Raw genomic sequence first — 21,865 nt, forward strand, 5'->3', positions numbered from 1 at the left:
TTTAGGAAACGTTCGAAGAGTGTAACGGAGAGAGAAATGAGGCTACAAGTAGTTTCTTTTTCTGCAATATAGCAACAAGAATCCAATTGCAAGAAAGTACAGTTATGGTTTAGTACATTCTTCTTTTACCCCAAACGGGCAAATTAAGGAATGTAAGCCGACTGTTTGTAAAAAGTTCGCCTAAATAGCAAATGGTGTCCAAGGTCGATCTCCGTCACAGCTTACCGATTGGCTCCTCCTCTTCAGAACTGAGAATCCAGGGCAGTCGGTTTCTCTTCCGAGCGTCGAGCTCCCGCACTCACTCACATTCACTCATCGACTAGTGATGCTCGAAGCCGCCTCTAATCATTTCTATTGTCAGGATAATAATAACGCACTGGCACAACTGCAGCAGCACATTGCTACAAACAACCGGTATGTGGGTTTGCATATTTTAAATATTTCGCAGGTCTTCAGCTACTTGATGAAAAATGTTTTATTATTTTTTGGCATTTTCATCTCTCTGTTTCTCTTTTTAAAGAGAGTTATCAACCAAAAATTTTTCTGTGCAAATAGAAACTATCTTAATTTAATATACTTTATTTTATCCTATTATATAATGCTCTTTATTATATTTCTTGATCATTTAAATACACAAACTTCGTCAAGGAGTTTAATTTCTCTTAAATAGAAAAAAATCTTAGTTTATTTCCTTGTTTCAGATTTTCCCCTTCATTATGATAAGGTGATTCTATTATTTAAAGCGTTTTTCAAACTACAGAATATCTATAAAAATTAAAAGAATTCATTTTTAAAAATTCCTATCTTGATATCGAGTTTTACCTCTAAAAACACACATAATAAAACTAATTCTTTTTTTTTTTTTTTTTTTTTTTTACTAATACATGCTCTCAAATAGTTTCTGATTAGTGAAAGTTTCAGTTAATTATTATTGTCTTTTAAGTAGTTGAATTTATTATGTATTCATTTTCAATTTCAATTTTCCAACTTCATAAAATTAATCCTACTCAGCACTTTTATACCAACTGTTTTAAACCGACCGAGCACAGCATTTTATTTTATTGTTCACAGCGAAATACTTCGGGAATTATATTTGTATTTCCAATTACAATGTATTAACTTCTTTTTTTCATTTAGATGTTCTTTTCTTGTTGTCAACTATGTATTTTAATATAAAAGATTATTTTTACTATACAAAGTTTGTAATATTTCATTGTGCAATTGCACCTACTTCGGGTTTCAAAAGGAATGTTTTTTTTAACAATATTCGGTGTTCATTAATAATAGCTCACTCAGTGACTTTGGAAACTACATAAGCGTTCAAACTGGGAGATAAACAAGCCATTCTAAAATTTAAAATTAAATAAAACTATCAACCTCATCTAAGTGAAGATTTTAAATTGAACTCTATGGATTTCAAGGGCGATGAGACCGAGGTCTCTCTTCTTCAGAATTTTTTTTCCTGCATTTTCGCTTCGCCCTTTTGAAGAAGATTTGCTCCACAAATCGATAGTTTTATTCAAAAGCTCCTCGAAACTAAAGTTTTCCCCCTTAATTTGAATTATATTTGTTTTAGGGTCCTTTATGATATAAAATGCACACTTTGATCTCCTTACTTTTAAGAAATACTTATTGATATACTTTTTTTAACTCTTCAAAAGTACGTGTTGGAGTTCGTTATGCATTTCCTTTTCGTTTGGGAATGTAAAAATGTATTTAATTTTTTTTTTAATTCCAAAATTACAAATAAAATAAATTGCAATTTTATGTTTTTTCCTTACTTCTATATAAAAAACTGAACTTTTCAGTTCCATTGATTGATTATTAAAAGCATTTTAATTTATACTTTTTTAAATACGTGGTCAGCTTAAAATGGTTTGGGTAGCATACATTCCGTGAATATTTTATTTCAGAAATCCTGATGTGATTTTTAATTCGTAAATAAAAGTGTATGTTGAATAATATTTTTTTTACCTACTTCCTAATGCTTGTTTGTACGGTTAAAAGTTCCTCTAATAAAAGTCATAAAATATGTTTAAGAACTCACCGTCCAGACGGGAAAGTGGTTAGTGACTCTGACTAACGAACCGAACGGACCGGGTTCGAATCTCGAAGAAGGTATGGATGTAAATTGTCTGCCCCTTCATAGGAGGCAACAGCTGTCCACTCATTAGGTGTCTCCCATAAATAACTGACTACTACTTCCGGCCTTAGTAGTGACCAACGTCTTTAATACGCTAACTAAACCGCAAAGCGCGCCTTATGTTAAACCCTACAAAATGCAATAAAACGACGTTGGATATTACCTAGCCCAATATCATTCACTCTACGTACATATAGGAAGTGACGATTCAATATAGGTAGCATACCGCCTGTTGAAATCTATGATATCCCAGTATAGTACCGTTCGGATATCTAAGAGTGTTATCAAGCGGATCAAAATGTTTGCGATATGTTAAGATAAAAATAAATCTCGAAATAAATCGAATTAGTTAGATCTTAGTTTCCAGCAAAAATATTTGAGGTTTTAAATTGCTATTCGGTTCGGTAATACAATAAAATACATCCTAATTTAGAATTTTCAAAATGAACATTAGTTTTGATTAAAATTGCAAAGGAAAAAAAAAATTCGGAAATTCGGAGGCGAATTTTCTGTTTTATGAAATGTTATCCAATTTACTGCATCGTTATGAGATGCAGTTACTGGATTAAAATATAGTATAAGGAATATTAGGCAGAACGTTTCTTGTATTCTTCTCTTTTGCATGCACAAGTAATAATAAGACATTTTCGATGCTTTTAAATACGTTAACTTCTCAAGTAAACATATTTATATTTGTTAAACATTTTATTTAAACATTTATTTATAAAGTTTATTTATAGTTTTCAATAAAGTTATCGCGTCTCTAATTTCTCGAATTATCTTAGGTTGTAATACTTTGCTTTCTTGAGGTGAATTTGGTTTAAAGTTCGATTTTTAATTTGGTACCGGCTCCACAAAAGTTCTTAAGTTCTTACCCGTCCTTTACTTTCTCAACTGCTGCTCGTAGACACATACTTCCAATTACAAAAATGATTTAAATTAAGCAAAGATTTATATTTTCGTATTATTAAATAAAGAGGATATAATTTTATATAAAATACGAAATCTAACTTTTTATACGTTCTCCCTATCCCTATATTTAGAACAATTTTGTTCTCATTATAAAAAATAAAAAACAAAATGTTTGACTCACGTACTACAAAAACAGATATATTTGGTATTAAATTCGAGCATCATACTTAGGGGCCGTACAGAAATTGAAAGGACAAATGTCTGCATGTGTCCTTAACTAAAAGTAAAATATCAGTTTAGAAAAAGGTTTCGTATGTTAAGAGGTTTAGTAATTGATCAATGTCCTTTTTTTCTAAATGGAAATCTTATTCCCAGAATCTTATAGAAATCATATTCTAGAAAACACAGACAAGCGTCTGCATTTGCACGCCGCGAACTCGTAATATTATTTGCATTAATTAAAAATGAAAACTCTTTGTAGTTTGAGAATTTTTTTGTACGATTACCAGATTCTAAAGTAATTCTTCGTGAAAATATTAATAACGTGCTTTTAGACTTAAAGTGAAAACTTATAAATTCTTGTGGAGAAATTCTTTTGGCATACCAAATGTAGTAAAATTATAAATTAAATACCCTAATAAATCGCAAAAATTCACCATTTGATTGGTACTTAAGAACGACATAATTAATCTCTAATTTCTCGAATTTATTCATTAACCTCAGTGGAAGCTGAGCATGACGTCAAAAATTTGTAATTAAATAAATTAGTCAATTTTTATCATACAGGACTGTACGGGACGCGTATAAAACTGTATGAATTTCATTTTTTATAAAGAGTAAAAATGTTTCCTAAACAAAGGCCGAAGGAATACATAGAAAAGTTAGATTTTTTAATTTTTATAAAAGTCTTTGCGTCATTTAAAACACTTTTTAACTGAGAGTACAAATATGAAGGCCAGGCTATTGGATACGTCGTATATATTTTGTTTCACTGACATAAATAGATTTTAAAATTCATTTATAGAAGACAGCACATCAGTCTACATAAATTGTATTGAATTATTATCCATTTTGTAATTAGTAATATTTTATTTTAATTGCGCCAAAAAGCACTTCGTCCCAGTTTGCGGTATCTTTGGTAGTATGTTACATACGAATGGAGAAAATATCCATTTTCCGTCTCTGATACGTCTTGTATGCTATATATTGGCTATTTTGTGAGTTATTCACCGACTTTCAAGAATGAAATTCAACAAACCATTTCCTACTGAATATAAGTTCTGTGCCTTAATATACTATTGAAACATGACGTTTCATTTCTCCATTATATATGTACTTAGCCTTCGATTTGGGCAATCAAAATGTATGCCTTCTTTCCTTCCTTAAAGACGTAAGGCGATTGTAAAAATAAGGAAAATACATTCATTTCAGTGCATAATGCTTATACATAAATCGCTTGAAAGTACCAGCACATAAATTTCTCTTCATTAAAAGTATTAGGCAGTAATAAATAATGACCTTCTCCCCCCCTCCGTTGAATTTGATTAACTACTGCTGTTCTTTTCCGTCAGAGCATCTGCCAATGCTTTCTGTAAAATCAAGAGCGCAACGAACATGTCAGTCAAAGTTACGATTAAAAATATTTATTGTTTACGTAAAAATAGTTTTTAATATCTTTATCCACTAACTTAGAAACATATAAACTTAATTCTATAATACGGAATAAAATTATTATTATTTGTTAAAGTTCTTAATTAGAGTGCATATGTAATTAAACATTGTAATTTATGTTTTAATACTTTATAATATTTTCTTCCCTTTTCATTCATACTCAGTCATCGCAAATTATGCTTAAAAAATAATTCAATTAGAAGTACCTTCGCGCCGCTGTTAAATAGTTAGAGGAAGTTATTCTAGGAAATGTTTAACATTCTAAGAAGGAAATATTTGGAAATCGAATTATCTCACTATGATCACATTAGGATTCAAAAAGAGTCCCCAATAAGTGATTCTGATTTCCATTAAGTTTTTCCATTGATCTTGGGTGATAATATATCGCCATAAAATATTCAGTTTTGAAATAGCTTAGGAATAAAGTTTGACTGCAATGTAAAGAACCACGACTTCGACGACTCTTAGTATTGGAAAATACCGAAATAAAAATTTTTACAAATTTCCTCAAAAATTCTTTTTTACAGATATATACTAAAAGAAACATTTGACCCTTGTAAGAGACGGGTATAAAATTTTAAAATATAATTACTGATGCATTGTTGATATCATTTTTTTCCACAGCCTAAATACCGAAGTAAGGATTATTCTCTCCGAGTAGTCAAGCCTCCCATCAATATGTAGAAGATAAGAGTTAGATTATTGGAGAAACATTGTTGCAAGCGCCTTTGAAATAAATTTTTAATCTCAGAAAAGGGTAAAAAATATGCAGGTTGATTTTAAGCATCCTAAAGTTATAGAATGATTGATAGTCTTAAAGAACATGAAATTTGGATGAGATTGGAAAATTCAGCATTTAAGACTTCCCTTCTGGTCTAGCCACCAAATATATAATTCAAAGGAATTTCTTTCCCAGATGCCCACCATTAACAGTCGAGATATAATGAGTATATGTATTATTTGAATTCCTTGTCACACCGTTTTCTGCGCAACGTCTGAATGCTCCAGTTTTAGGAACATGTTGGCAAAAAGTATTTTAGGAACTCATGGGCAACTATGTGAGAATTAAAAACGTCGTTTAAGCATACTTTGAATGACAATTTTTATGTGAATCCTTGGGTAGAGAATGGGTTTGGAATGAGAAATAACAGATCTTGGCCTTGGAGGTTTTGGGCAAAAGCACGACTCCTGTATATTACCAGACTTCCAGAAAGAATAAAGAGTCTGATAAAATACTTTGTGTAGTGGAGGGGATTAACTGCATTTGTTTAACAAACTACGAAGAAAATATTTTACTATTCATTAGAAGATAGTTTGATTGTGAATGCAAGTAAAGAAGTTTTAAAAGAAATTAAGTACAATGTAAGGTGATTATTGAAGCATAAAAATTCCTCTTCAGCAAAGTATCGATTATAAGTGTTATTTTTGGAATTCTTAATTTAGAATGGAATTTTAATTAAGTTCGAATTTCAGTGGAAACTTGGCATGTCTTTGTCGATATTTAGATTGAGATAGAAATTTTTGCTCTAACAGTTCTATTGAGTTAATGGACTACAATTTTAATAAAGTTATTAAAATAGTTAATTATTTTGATATAATCAAAATTTATTAGTTTGATAGAATATGAGAAAAAAGTCTCCGAAAAATTGCATCATAGGATGTTTTATAAAATGAGAAATAATATTATAAGACACAGATTATCATATTTTTGAATATATAATTCCAACCTTAAACTATTAAGTTCGTTTAGGATGGAAACTGCTCGTCTACTTTAATCTGAAATTTATTTGACTTAATAATCTCTCTGAAATAATATCTGCGAAAAAAGATCAAAATTACGAAATGTGATGTGGGATTACTGAGCTACTATTAAGACAATGTAATCAAAAATTTAAAGGCCTAGAAATGGAAGAAATAGTGTATACCGATATTCATTTTTAATGTATGCCGTATAAGAAGTATCCCAAGGTGCGAAACTTCAAACTTAAAAAAAATGATAGCAGGAGAATTGTGAAATTTACTAATAATACATATGTGTTGCAATCTGACCTCGAAAAAACAAACACTTTAGGGTAGGGATATAACGGAAATATTATCATAAAAAAGAGGAAAATTTTCTCGTTCCCTAAAAAAATCTTTAAATTGATGGAGACACTTTCGATTACAATATATATATATATATATATAAAGAAATATCAATTATAGTGTACGACGTGTTAAGAATTTTCTGGTGTTCATTTTATGAACATAAGAAAATTCGGAACGAACAATTATGTTTCGTTCCGAAACTATTCCGCTAGAATTCGATGAGTATTAGCACACTTGATGAGGATATAACCTTCCATTTGAATGCAAGCCGATAGAAGATAGAATCTTTCAGAATAAGATATTGGCATTAAATGGAAGATTTCTTATAGGATGACCTAAAAATTTTCATTTCATGCAAAGCTGTTATTTTATTGAAACGTATTACCTTGCAGACATTATTTTTAGACCTATTATTTACAGAAAGTAAATTTCGTTTCGTCAATTCCCCCCTAGATTCGTTTTCCTGGAAGCGCAGTTTGAGCTTTGTGTTATTTTTTCCTTCAAAGTAATATTTTTTCCAAGTTATGAGGTATTTCTCATTCCTTTCCGCATGCCTTCGTGGTGAAATTTGGAAGCAGCGAGTATTCGAGAGGTCCAGAGTTCGAGTCCTGACGAGGTCATTGCACATTTTTCAGGTATCCTGCTTCAAAATATCCTAATGATTCTACAAAGGTCATGATATAAAAAAAATGGAATAATTTTCTCTTCTTTAGTGTAATTTTTCTATGACTGTACATATCATTAGTGTTGATACTTTTTATGCATCTGCGCATAAGTTTCTGAGAAATGACGTAGTTTTTTCTCCTAATTTATCATTCATTAAAAGCTGAAGAATTTCTCTTTTTAACTGAGCTTATTTTTTATTGCCATTTAGCTCAAAATCTGAGCTTTTCTCATTTTACAAAAAGTCATATATATGGTTCTTTCATGAACTTGTAAGAAATATGTAATAGTTTCTCCCACCTGCTCTTGCGATGCAGTTATCTGAACATTCAGCTAACAATTAGAAGACTTGCGTTTACTTCGTTCGTAGCGATTACATTTCGGTTTACCAAAATTTCCTGCAGTTAAAAATTAACAAATCTTAATTGCTGTATAAACTTAAATCAAACTTGAATACTTTTCACCTCTGTTTTTCATGCCTATGTCTATTTTCCCTGTATTTTTGCATAAAAATGCCTTCAAATTCAATTACTTTCAGTATGAAAAGATAAAACATTTAACGATTTCACATTTAAAGATTCACGATTACCTTTACATGTCGGTATCAGTTTTCGTTGGTAAATCATCCCGATAGTCATAGTGGTCTCAAAGAATTTTGCCTGCTGTTTTCTTGGAAATCCAGGCTAAATCCATGAAGTAAATTGAAATTAATTATGATACTCTTCAGACCAGTAGTATAGCTAAGATCGAGAACTTTACATTGGTAGACTAAAAATAAAACCAAACTTTAAAATAGTGGATTAATACTTTGTAATTGTCAGATCTAGTGAGGGAGACAAGAATTTTTGGACTATAGTCATCATTTATAATTTAATGGATTAACAATATTTTCAATGCATTTTTTTTAGTCCTTCAACCATGGCAATTTTATTTATTCTTGCAAACTTATATAAAGAAAACTCTTATTAAACCTTTGAAAAAAGACTGGAATTCAGGACAGAATGATCGCGGGAGGAAAGATTTATAATCCATGTTAATAAAATTTGTTAATATATTATAATCAATCAAATCAAAAAGGGAATTACGGTAAACAGCCTTTTGGTTTTTTGATTTACTAATCGATACGACTGCTCTTAATTTTATTATACTTCCTCTAACAAATTCAGCACGCTCTCTTATACCGCTATTACATAGGCGTTTTTAATTATTTTCCTTGTCTGTCTTTAAACTGGACTCGAAAAATAGTGTTTAAAATTCAGAAGACTATGAAAGTGTAAAACGTCTCCTCTTTCCACGCTGAAAAGGCCATTTTTTATATTATTTGGAGATAAGAAAGCCTTAGTTAATATAATATTTTATGATTGGACAACCTAATCAACATTTTGTAAAACGATTTAATATCTGACATATTTACATCGGTTTTATTCTACACATTTTTAAGAATAAGAATTGCTTCAACGAGCGGAAAGATCTCTTTTTTTAGTTATGAGTACTTAAAAAACATTTGTCTATCTATCTACATGAGGTAAAAGAAAAAGTTAAGAAACAAGAAAATTATAAGATTCTAGTTTTTTTATGAGAAAATAAACGAATCGTTTTGCACATTTCTAAATGTAGAATCTTGTCCTACATGTCGTCATAACATGAGTAATTCCATCGTGCAAGGGTTAGAAGACGTCTTCCTTCCCGCGCTGTCCTTCTTTATAAATTCGAATTCCAAATGTTCTTTTGAATTAAAATGCAGTTGATGAAAATGTAAACAGTGGAGATTCTGTTAACAGTTGATCATGTAGAAATTAATGATTTGTAAAGCTTTTCATGATAATAATCATCCAGCATGATGTGGAATCATATTTATCTTAGTTTAGCTGGGGCAGCTAATTAATTACGATTTTAATTTTATTTATTTCATAAAAAGACCCAATTCAATTGATTTCATGATCAAGTTACCATAGGGATAACAGTACAATATTTTACTTAAGCTCTTATTATTTAATAAAAAGCTTGTGACCTCGATATAAAATATTGTGACCTTATATAAAATGTTTCAATTAGTAAACTTAAGATTAGAGTTGCTTTAGGGAACTTACTGCTTGAATTATCTTCATTTTGCAAGGTAGCAAATGCAAAAATTTTAATCCTCAGGGAGTATAGCAATTATATATTGACGACAAATTTAAAAGAACTGGTTTGTGGTGGCAGTTCTCAAAGACTGAAAGCACACTATGAACACTAAGAAGAAAACTGAGAAGAAAGATTTCTGGCAATGGAAATTCAGTGAAAGTCGCAGTCACCAGAGCTCAAGAGAATTATGCTATTCGTGAGGTGTTCGAAAGATTTTATAAAAGAGTACAGGGTTCAGTTTTGCTAAACATTAGAATGGATTCCATATCGACGTAGAAAACAGTGAAAAATATTATTTTTCCTAAACCAGGAAAAAAACGGGATGATAGGAACATAGAGGCGTATATAAATATGAATAGGGCTGAGGAAACGGATGGAGTCAGTAATTTAGAATCGAATTACGGATCTGCTAGAAATGAGTTCGAAAATTTAGTTTGGAAATTAAAATCTTTATTTCCGATCGAAGTACTGTTTTACGTCCTAAAGCCAGATTTTAGCATCGCTTGATCTAGGATTCTGGATGAGTTCAGAAAAAATGCTAGTGGTTTGCAATTCAGAAGCCATTTTCTACACGAAATAATTAATTCAAAAACCGATATCTAATATTTACTCAATCGTACCTAAAATTTTAAGACAATACGTTGATAATATTTGTTATGCTATTCTATTTCCTCAATATTTTAACTCATTGATCCGTTAACTCATAAGCAATACAATTTGCATGACTTTTTTAAAAATTTCCAATCCATCTTTGTAAAGTAACTGAGTTAATATTTCCAAAACAGCAAAGAAAAAGTATTCACAAAAACGTAAGTTATTTGAACAGCTTATAAACATCGTAATAACTACACTTCAGCATTCCTCGAACACTTGAACCCAGTAAATATTCCATCATTCTATTCAATCAGAAAGAATGCAGTCTCAAAATTGTGCATACTTAAAGTATACTTAAAGTAAAGTATAGATTGTGCTTAAAGTTTATTAACATTTTTTACTCTAAGATGACAAGAAACTTTAAGGAAAATAGCATCATAAGCAATGAATTCACTGTTGTAAGGAATAACAATTTTCATAGTCAGTGTTTTCACCTATAATAAATTCGGAAGTAAATTTTCTCTCATAAAACGTACATTTAAAAGTAAAGGAAAACGTTTTTCATCAAATGAACTGTTGCATTAGCTAAGTAATTCCAAATTGCTTTACAGATTCATGTTGTTCTATATTATATGTTGTTAATATTTCCAGCCAAACATATAATTAAAGAAGTATAGAGATTCAGAAATAGAAAGTAGTTTGGTTATTTGATTGACTCATTGCGGAAAAGCGTGCTAAGGCGAAAAGAAATTATTGTATTTCCTCGTGAGTGAAATTATGGTGTCATAACTGTGGTTCGAATCTCGGAGAGATCACAGTTAATTTTCCGCCTAACCTGGATTAAAAACAACTGATGTCTTTATAGTCGCCACCTGAAATAAAATTTGGTAATGATAATTCGTTACCACTTGGATTTAGCCGAGAGGGTCTCGTACCTGACCATTTGCTTTCTAAGTGAGGGAGAAAATAAGAAATTATGTCATTCCCTACATGCATAACTCTTGTGGTGTAAGAGGACAGCATGCCCAGCTAACAGGTGGGAGATTCGTGGTTCGAATCCAATAGATGTTCATTTTTCATTTTCCTTGCTGCGAAAATCCTAATGGTCTGTACAAGGTTCTTTGTTTGAATTTTGCTCACAGGAAATTAATTTCTTCAGGGAAAGTCTCTCTAAGGGAAACTGACTGTATTCGTGTTACACATGGGAAAAATCACGAAACCACAATGCAATCAGCTTGTTCATCAGAAAATGAATTCGTAACGAGCTATGAGTGTGCAGTGGTATTTATTATCTAGTCGGTCGTCTGTGATGTTAGTTTGAATTGTGGAAATTTAATTTCCGTTGCTGAAAAACACATAAATAACTTTCAGAAAGACATTTATGAGAAAATTTTAATGTATTCGTGAATAATCTAGTAGAATGGTATCAGAAAATCAATTACATCAATTTCTACGGATTTTACAGAGAAAATAAAAATAAACGGTTAAGTATATAAGCGATAAAAACACAAAAAGGCCTATAAAATTAAATGTATTGATATAAAAATGAATACAAATAACTCCGCTCATTAAAAATTTACGAAGGAAACATTCCGATGATTCCTACAAGCCTAAATGTCTAAAAATACTGTTGCCAGCAAGCTAAAGATCTTGTTTTTTGGTTTACGTGATTGTGGCAAAGCCTCGAGGACTATCTGCCTAAGGGAAGGGATGCCTTCGTGGAGGACATTCTAAGAGAAACTGTCTCCTATACACATTACACATGGAGAAAGCCACAAAAACGATCATGCACCCACCCGTTCGCGGGATTTGTATCTCGGATCGAACTACCAGTGTTCAGCTCCTTTAACGCTCGGCCGCTGATGTGCCGTTTATCCCATATCTCAAGAACAAATCTTTTTAACCAGGTAAGCAGTTATTATAATGCGATAATTATACACAATTCATAACTGGAAGAGCTACTGTAAGTTATTATCAACCATAAATCGTAAGTTAAATATAAATAAATCATAAATTTCTAATTTGTTAAATTAAACCAGCTATGCGTTTTATTTTAAGCCGAAGAGCATAAATATATTTTTTGTGTAGCATACTCTAATTAATATTTCAGAAATAATTTTAAAATTTCATCTTAAAATATGAATTAAAACATGTCTTTACTTCGAGAGCAGTGAACAACGGATATCGTGCAAATTTAACTAAGAATCTGCATGACTGTAATATTAATTTTATTACAATTGCAATTTTATTACAAAAAGTTAATTTTCATAAATTATGCAGTACTTTGATTTAAAAGCCATGTCATTCCACTGACCCAGTTAGGAAATTAAGTTTCTGCTGCCTCTAAAAATTTATTAGAAACTCAATTAACTAAACTCACTTTTGTTACTTCCTTTTATAGTTATTTATGCTATTTTAAGTAAGGCTAAACCTGTAGGCTGTTTCGAATTTGACACCCTCAAGTGAAATTTTTCACCTTCATATGACTGAAATGAAGCAAGTGATTTCTTTATTTTCTTCTTGTAGAAATTTCGAAAATGATTTTCGAAATGACAGTACCTGATATAAAGCGACATGAAAAGCTTAAGTTATTCTGACCTTTATTTTAAATGAAAGAATGAATAATTGAGCTTACGAATGACACCCCAGGTAAATCTGTTATTGACACTCGCATCATTCATACTCCTTCAACCCCGAAAGTGATGCCTCTTTTCTTTGGTGGTCACTATCAAGGACATTAAGCCAATCAGCGTCGCGTGATTTCTAGCGTAAATAGGCAAATAAACATGCCACCAGGAAAAAAAATTTCCATGAGAAAGAAAACCCGCGTCAAATATGACAACTAACCCTTTCTCACATAAATGCCAATTCACGTGCCTGTTTTTCACGCAAACGCCTTCCAGTCTGCCGGTCGCTCATACGCTGATGACAATCACGATCTCTTTAACTTCTTTGCTTCATTACAATCATTTTGTTATAAATGGAAACAAGTAACTGATGAATTACATTAAATTTGTAAAGTGACATTTCAAGATGATTTTAATAATTTCCTTAAAGTATCCTTTATGTCATAAGAGTAGTACGCAGTTTTAATTTTCCTCAAAATCAATTACGCGGCCCCACACTAATTATTCTGAGACCAACAAAAATTTAATCAGGGTTTAAAAATTATTATTATTATTGTTCTCTTTTTCAGGCAAGAGAAACATGTAATATTCGAACCCTATGAAAATTTATCAATTTCAAATAGGTATCACTTATCTTAAATAAGTTGTTTATTTAATTAGTTATGACAAAAACGTACAAGCTAACTGTTTCAAGGAAGCGATGCCTTCGTGGAGAACTTTCTAAGAGAAATTGGTGCATATTCATGTACACATGGTGAAAGCTTGAAAACAATTATGTAGTGAGCCCGCTCCTTGGAACTCGAACCTGTGTCAACTAGCAGTGCTATTCGGCCACTCAGTGAACTTATTACGTTTATATAAAACTTCAATATAATGTTAGTTAATCCTAGAATTAATTAAAAAGATATAAGCTTGAGCTTTTATCAAACTTGAAAAGGGAAACATTATTAAGTAATTTTCTTTACACGAATATCAGAAGCAAAATACGTTGAACCCAGAGAAAAGAAAGAGCATTCAGTTCTTAAGTGTTGTTTGAAATATCAAAAATCAAACAATTAATGTGTAATTTAGATTTATGGATACTTTTTGGTGCCAAAGTCTAAAATTTTGAAAGATATCAATGAATGCGTTTTCATATCCATTACTGATGGGATTAGGAGTAGAACTACAAATTATTAATTTAAATATGTAAACGTGAAGAATATTAATGCATAAAAAGTATAAAAATCTCGCTATAAATGAATTATTGCACAGAACACTCTTTAATGACACACTAATTTCTTTCTCTTACCTTAATTCTATCCATACTTTGCTTAGTTTACTGCACTAAGCGAAGTATTTTGTATTTGTTTAAGGAGCTATACTTTTATCTAGAAATTCAGAGACTTCATAATGAGTTTTCTCGTTCCTAAAACCGTGTCCTTTTGATGTAATTAAAAGCACGTCCGGCTGGCAGTCGGAAGGTACGAAGTTGGAATCCAGGCTAAGGCACATCTAAATTTCTCCATTTTCATGCCTCCGAAAAATTCCTAAATTGTTGAACAAGTGGCGCCCGAAATAAAATGTGGTGCAAGATATTTCGTCTCACCGAGGAATTAGGGACAGGGTCTCCTTTTTTTCAGTCACCCTTTAAGTGAGAAAGAATGTAAAGAATTATCTGCCTCGGCGTAATTTGGAGCGCGCCCGGCTAGCATCGGGAGGTCCGGAGTTAGAATCGCGACTAGAGTACCATAGTTGATTTTTCATGTTCCCTGCTCCGAATGATTGTTCATCCCCATTAGCAATGGTTTCAGAGTTTGTTTCCCCATTATTCAGACAGAAAATAAGAGTTTTTCCGAAGGGACATACGGAAAAATTGTTCTATTCCTAAATGTTCAACCATTTCATAAAATAAATGTTCAATTCATTCAATTAGGAATGTTCAACCATTTAAAAATGGTTGAACAAGTGGCGCCCGAAATAAAATGTGGTGCAAGATAATTCGTCTCACCGAGGAATCAGGGATAGGGCCTCCTTCTTTTAGAAAGAATGTGATAGTGTGGTGTGGTGTATTTAATTATGGCAAAACACACTAGGGCTATCTGCCTAACGGGAGGGATGCCTTCGTGGAGGACTTTCTAAGGGAAACTGGCTTTCTAAGGGAACACCCATGCAGCCAGCCCGTTCGCGGGATTCGAACCTCTGACCGAACTACCAGTGTTCAGCGACTTTACCGCTCGGCCGCTGGTGGGCCAGAAAAAATGTGAAGAATTATCTGCCTCGGTGTAATTTGGAGCGCGCCCGGCTAGAATCGGGAGGTCCGGAGTAAGAATCGCGACTACAGTACGACTACAGTAGTTGATTTTTCATGTTCCCTGCTCCGAATGATTGTTCATTCCTATTAGCAATGGTTTCAGAGTTTGTTTTCCCATTATTCAGAGAGAAAATAAAATTTTTTCCGAAGGGACATACGCAAAAATTATTCTGCTTATTTAAATCTTTTCACTAGTGATAATTACTAATAATTTACCGTTGTGATGGCTCAGAAACTTTATAAATTAGCCACAGAATTTAAAAAATAATCTTGCATCATTGATATTTAAAATCTTGCTTCACGTTACAGAATTTTTTTTAACATTCATCTTTGTTGAAAAGTCCCAAAAATATTACCTGACAACAAGATTTTTCCTTTTACAATGAAAGTACTAAAAAGGGCAATAAGCCCTCTATTTATGTATAATTATCTTTGCATAAACATTAGCTATTCTGATTGCTTTGTCTGTTCTATAAAACCATAACACAATGAATGGTGTTTACACCTTAGTCCGAATAATATAGATAAACTTAACAGCAGAAATTTTAGATTTCAGCAATGAAGTTTATGCGGACAAGGAAGAGCTGATGCAGAGAGGAAAAGAATTAACAAATCATAATTCCGTTTCTCAACGTTATTGAACGACATTAATAAAGTGCAGAAGATTGAAGTGGCATTGCAAATATAAAGAATTATTTAAAATTATTGTATACTTCACTAAAAGTTTCCAAGTATCTGTATAATATGCATTTTGCTCTTCCTTCATCGACACAACTACTTTTTAACTAAAGCTAAGCAAAAACTTTGTTGCAATTCAGAAATTCTAAGCCCATTTTATCCCAAAAAAAACTTAAATTAAATGTTTATTATTTAAAACAGTTTAACTACTCTAAACTTAGTTTTAATTAAAAAGTAGTTGGGATGTCAAATTTAAATCATTTAGTGATGTCAAACTCGGCCGCATACACGATCTGGAAACAGCTGAGAGGCCAGAATTTTTTTTGACAAAATGAAAAAAAATATCAAAAAAATAATTCGCTCATTAAATATTTATGAAAACGTAACATTAACAGCACTAATAATATCGTAAAAGGAAAGAACTCAAATTTCTATTTTTCTTCTCCCTGGAATCTAAAGTTTGATACTTGCAAGAGAGATTTGTCGGTTAGAATTGGCAATTCAAACATACTGATAGCTAAATATTAAATTCTTAGACCGACATTCATTTCAAATAATTGTAGGATGTTTAATTAATCATTAAATAATTTAATTAAATTTAAACTAAAAAATGAATTATGAAAAATTTATAACTTTTAAATTGGTGATAACGAGAGTTTGGGCCTAGTATGAAACCTGGTTCCTCATCGAAAGAACATAGGTGCTGTAAATCAAACAAAAATTTTAATGGGTGCTTTCCTTGAGCTTTGCAGAACCGATGAACAGGATATGTCAACCTATGACATACCAGGAACGAACATGATCTAAGGAAAAGGAGTGTTGGATAACGGGTAATGAACTTAACTAGTATGTGGTCACGTATTTGGCTGTAACGATTCCGTACGATACTTCATATAAAATCTGTCTGGAACATTCGGCCAGATTTCAGTAATCTTCTACAGATCATTTCTACGTCAGGATTCTATGCATCGGATCCCATACCACGCTGAAGTGAATTACGGCTACTGGCCATGTCGATAACCAGGACGTCGGGAGTACACACAGTCTTCTCACATATACAGAGTCACAGAGAGAGAGAGACATCTTTTTGGCTTCTACCATGGGATTACATAGCGTTGAACTTAACACAACTACAGCACTGACAACCTCTAAGAGAGAAATGTAAATTTCGCATCACAGAGAAACTTTTCCAAATGGAACAAAACTTGAGAATAAATAATGACACCCTAATTTATTTCTCTTATTCAATAAAATTTTCTTCGGCGCATAAATAAAAATATATATGTTTGTACGCAAATAATTATAAACTCTTTATTTCTTACTACAGCTTGATACTTAATGGTATCAGATTATGATAAAGTTGGTAGCCTTAAAGAGAAAGGTGTTGAGAATTATCTTCATCACGGATTGTAGATACTTATCGGTTATTCTGGTTCTTTCCTCATCAGTTTTCAAATGTGAGAAAAGTTGTTTGCATATAAATGTATTTCCAAACAAAACGATTATTCTTAGCTCAAGAGTTTGTAACTGAGCTTATTTATTTTTTGACAAGTATGAATAAAAGCTTGTGAAAACTGAATCTGGAAATCTTTGACTCTTATTTATGTCATATTGCAAATTAATTAATTACTTTTATAGTATATAGAGATTTGTTCACGTTCATTTTTAACGGGAATGAAAATAATATAAATACGAACTTCAAATAACTAAAATGATTGTATTTTGTATGACTGATTCTACTTCCATCTGACCTCCCTCCTCCTCAGAAAGAAATACTGTTAATATTATTCAGTTTAGCAATAAAACCGTAGATGATTCGCCTGTAACTTGCTATACTGATGGCACGGTTGATCTCACATTTGTTGTCTTCAAAAATAGTCTTGAATTTGAGCACTTTGAATTTAGAATTACAGATGAATACCGTTTTCATAGCTGAACCTTTGTGCTTAAACTTCGCCATCAAATGGGACTCTGAACAAAATAGCGCTGTTTCGGACTATCTCATTTGTACTGATTCCCTTTCACCCTTGGAGATTCTAAAATGTATTTCTTCCTCTAATAATATCATTACCGAGATTCAAAAAGAACTGAAAAACTTAAAAGATAAAAATATTTCGGTTGCATTTTCATTTGTTCGTGGTCATACTGGTGTTGTTGGGAACGAACGAGCCGATTTCCTTGCTAAGACTGCAACTAAGCGGGAAATCGACACTTTTGGTAAAAAGTCTTGAAACTGGTACTGAAAAATTTTAATATTAACTGGCCTCCAGAATTTTACCAATTTATTTTTGAGACTTTAAGTGCTTTTAAGAGTTTTTGTCTATTCATTGTAAAACTTTGTAATCATCCTTAATTTTATTTCAGTGTTTTCTTCTGTTTATTTTGTATTGTATTTCATACTTACTTCTGTAAGCCTCGTGTGATACTATGGGGTACATGGGGAACTTATTGCGTTTCTTTTAATAAAAAAAATAATTAAAATCTTTGTAACAACGTATATGAAACAAATACATAATTGAAATGTCTTCGCGGGCTGCGTAAAATTGATTTGGGGTCCGCATGTGAGCCGCCGGTTAACATCCCTACTTTATTTGCATGAGAAGGATTTGAGCGATCTTCCTTATATGTTGATTAATATTTTGCTTTCATTATATTTTTATGTTTTATAAGGTATTTCTCCCACTTCCCTAACGTGCCTTCGTGGTGTAGTGGTTCTGCACACTGGGCCGGTATTCCAGAGGTCCGTGGTTCGATTCCCGGCGAAGGCGGTTGCTAATATTTCCTCTCTCCGGCCTCCAAAAAATCCCTAATGACTCTACAGTGGCGCCCGAACTAAAAGGGTTGTGGATGATGATTCTCCGCACCCAGGATTTGGCGACTAGGTCCCCTAAAACCCTAGTCGCCCTTTAAAAGGGGGGAGTATATAAGGTATTTCTCCCACTTCCCTAACGTGCCTTCGTGGTGTAGTGGTTCTGCACACTGGGCCGGTATTCCAGGGGTCCGTGGTTCGATTCCCGGCGAAGGTGGTTGTATATTTTTCATCTCTCTGGCTTCCAAAAAATCCTAATGTCTCTACAGTTTTACTAGAAATATTTTTACCATATGCTATCGAATCAAAATTTTCAACGACTTTACTCGCATTTCACAATCGGACAGAAATTAAAAACCTTCTACTATTCTTGAAATTCCTAAAGAAACGTTTCATAATATCATCTACGTCTTCGTAAGGTATTATTACTTTTGGTGTAAATTGACTTTATGCCTGCAGAATTTGGATCTTTATATCATACTGACAATGCTAGAGACTACCCATTACAATACGATGGAAATTAGTTGCATTCAATAATACAGCGAAATAGTACTTTTCGAAAATAGAAGTTCAGTATCATTATGCTTAATCGGTATCGTGGTCAAATCGTGTACAAATTTTCTTTTGTAATAAAGATCAAGCATAATAGCTCTAGCTTATTACTAACAAACGAAATTTGCATATCAGAAAAAAGAAACAAGAGGAAACGTTTCGTCTTATCATTTGACACGAAAGCATTGCAAAAATATTTAATGGCCTTTCATCAGATTGCATGTCGTCATTTTGTGGCCGCTCTCACATTTTGCGGTTTTAAAACTTCAGGTTTAAACTTTTATTTTATAGTAGAATGAAGTTTCTTGTACGGAATTTATAATGAACTTTTTGAGTCACACTTTCTGATGCTGTAAAGCAATTACACGAAGTAAAGCAATCGTGTTTAAGAAATCATATCATTTTTTAAACCAGCCTAAAAAGCATTCGTGTAATTCAATACAAGTTTTCAAAGTTATTATTGATACATATTAATTAAGGGAAAACGGACTAAGAGATTAGGTGTAGCACATTTGTACAGTGACACAAATGTTTTTAAAAAACGAGAAGTGACAACTTTGATAATGTGGAGGGTGCATTCATTATAAAATTACATCTTGAGTTTTCTTATGGAAAGTACAAATGCAAAATAAGTTTGATTAATATTGTAAAATTGCAGCTAATTAAGTGTTGAAATTGGAATAATTAAAGGAACAGATAATACATAAAATTCAGCTTTGAAAGTTTTTGCTTTATAAATAAATTATTTTTACATCTAAAGCATTTTATTACACAATATTTAACAGAATTTCTTAGCTGTATGAAAGCTGTCACAATGAACGTTTCCCATGCAAATGGTGCGGGAGGCATCTCTGTCTTTGATAATGAGGAGGAAACGCCTGTTCAGACTGAAGAAACTTTTGCATCGTTATGCAGAGTCATATTCTTTTGAAATCTGAAAAGAGTTTTAATTGGTAATTAATTTTACGATGTGAAATTGAGTAACGTTGTAAAGTTACTGGGTTTAATTTGGAGTAAAAAACATGAAAATGTTAAAAACACTCTCTCCGGAATTCGAATCCCGCACCTTACGTTTGCTGGCTGGAAGTTCTTCTAATTACAACTCGAAAAGCACGCGATCAGGAAGGAGAAAAATTCCTTACATTATGCATCATTTACAGGGCAACTGTTGAGATGAAGACCCTGTCACCAAATCTAGGAGGTCACAATAATCATCCACCACATTTTAGTTCCAACTCCAAAGGCTTTCAGAATTTTGGAGCGTTGAAGAATGAAAATATTAGCTATTACTTTCGTCGGGATTCACACTCCAGACATCCATATAATAGATATAATAGCCGATTTTTATAGGGAAATTTTTTTATCTGTCATTTTATTTAAAAGTGTAATATCGCATGCTTAGAAAAGGTATTTTTGCGTTTTGTTCTAAATACTGTGATAAAAAGTCATACATTATAGATTACATTGCCTATTTCAAATTACTATTCAATTTCTCTTTTACACTAATTTTTTTTTGGGGGGGGGGGAATTTATTTTATTCACCATACTGCCTTTTAAGTTGAGGGATAATAGAACTTAACAGTTAAAAGCTTGATGGAAAATCGAATTTCCACTGTACAGGTTTTACTTTACAGTTGTTCGGAAGACAAATTTGCATGCTACCTTTTGAGCAAAAGTTCAGTTAGCTTAGTTATTCTGTTTAAAAGAATTGACACCCATTCTCAAAGTCTCAAAGCATTGAGAATAGGATAAATCTGGCTGTTAATTTTTCTGTTAGTATTTTCTCGTTAATGCGATACATCTTTTAGTCGGGATTTAGTCACTCTAATTGTGCTGTTTATACGAAAAAGAAGTCTAATTCCCTTAGCAAGAATCTCCATTCCTTATGTTATTTACATGGAGTGTTATAGTGAGAACAAAACATCGTGAACTATTTCATTCGTTTTCTGGCAACGTACGTTTCTTCTGTCATCGGATAAAATCAAATCAAACTTACTTTCGCGAATAAAAGAACTCTGGGTCATTTTCTCTTGGGCCATTTACGAGCTCATTAACAAAGATTAATTGGGCCTTTCAGTGTTCGGTCAATATAATAAATCTTTTACTTTAATTGTGTCCATGTAATACTGAATTATACAGATGGTGATTCAAAGAAAAACATTTTAATTTAACTTCTTTTTTTCATTAACTTAATTAGCTGCTTGCTTTAGCGAATTGTCAAATAGTTGACAGAATTTTGATTATTTTAACCACCCATTCTGGAGGTTTTCGAAGTAATCCTTATCTTAGCTTATTACACATATGGATCTTTTTCAAGAAAAAATCTTAAAGTTTTAAGCTTGTGTCTGCCAGGCTGAAATCACGAACAATCTGATTTGTATGCCTACATTGCTTAAAATATTTATAACAAGATGTCAAAATTCAGCAGGATGTCCTTTCCTAATTTTTGTCCACATTTTAACACGAAATCTTAATATTTTAACATTAAACATTTGTTAAACCTATTTTAATCTGTACAAGTCCAAAGACTTTTGAGGACCTTAGTACTAAAAAACATTTATTCGCCAAAATTATTAATGCACAACTATCCACACAATAAGTGCATTTTCAGTCGACTTTAAGTATGCTAAATTCTTAGATACTGAGAGAAACGCAGCTTACGTACGAAAAAGAAATTGTTTGTATAAAAAGCCTTTAAGGCGCTGCTGTAT

General features: G+C 32.1%; 1 protein-coding gene across 1 annotated transcript in view; it reads left to right on the plus strand.

Annotated features, from left to right (window-relative positions):
- Positions 1-256: 256 nt before the first annotated feature.
- The window catches only part of LOC118185082 (ETS homologous factor-like), a 148,971-nt gene continuing 127,362 nt past the window's right edge, over positions 257-21,865 (plus strand). The window contains exon 1 of the mRNA XM_085810078.1: positions 257-414. Within this exon, the coding sequence (XP_085666204.1) occupies positions 326-414 (89 nt within the window). The 5' untranslated portion in view covers positions 257-325. The remainder of the gene's footprint in view (positions 415-21,865) is intronic.

This window comes from Stegodyphus dumicola, chromosome X2 (genome assembly GCF_044657685.1).
Source record: "Stegodyphus dumicola isolate Sdum_Otavi_A_Nest chromosome X2, ASM4465768v1".
Taxonomy (NCBI): domain Eukaryota; kingdom Metazoa; phylum Arthropoda; class Arachnida; order Araneae; family Eresidae; genus Stegodyphus; species Stegodyphus dumicola.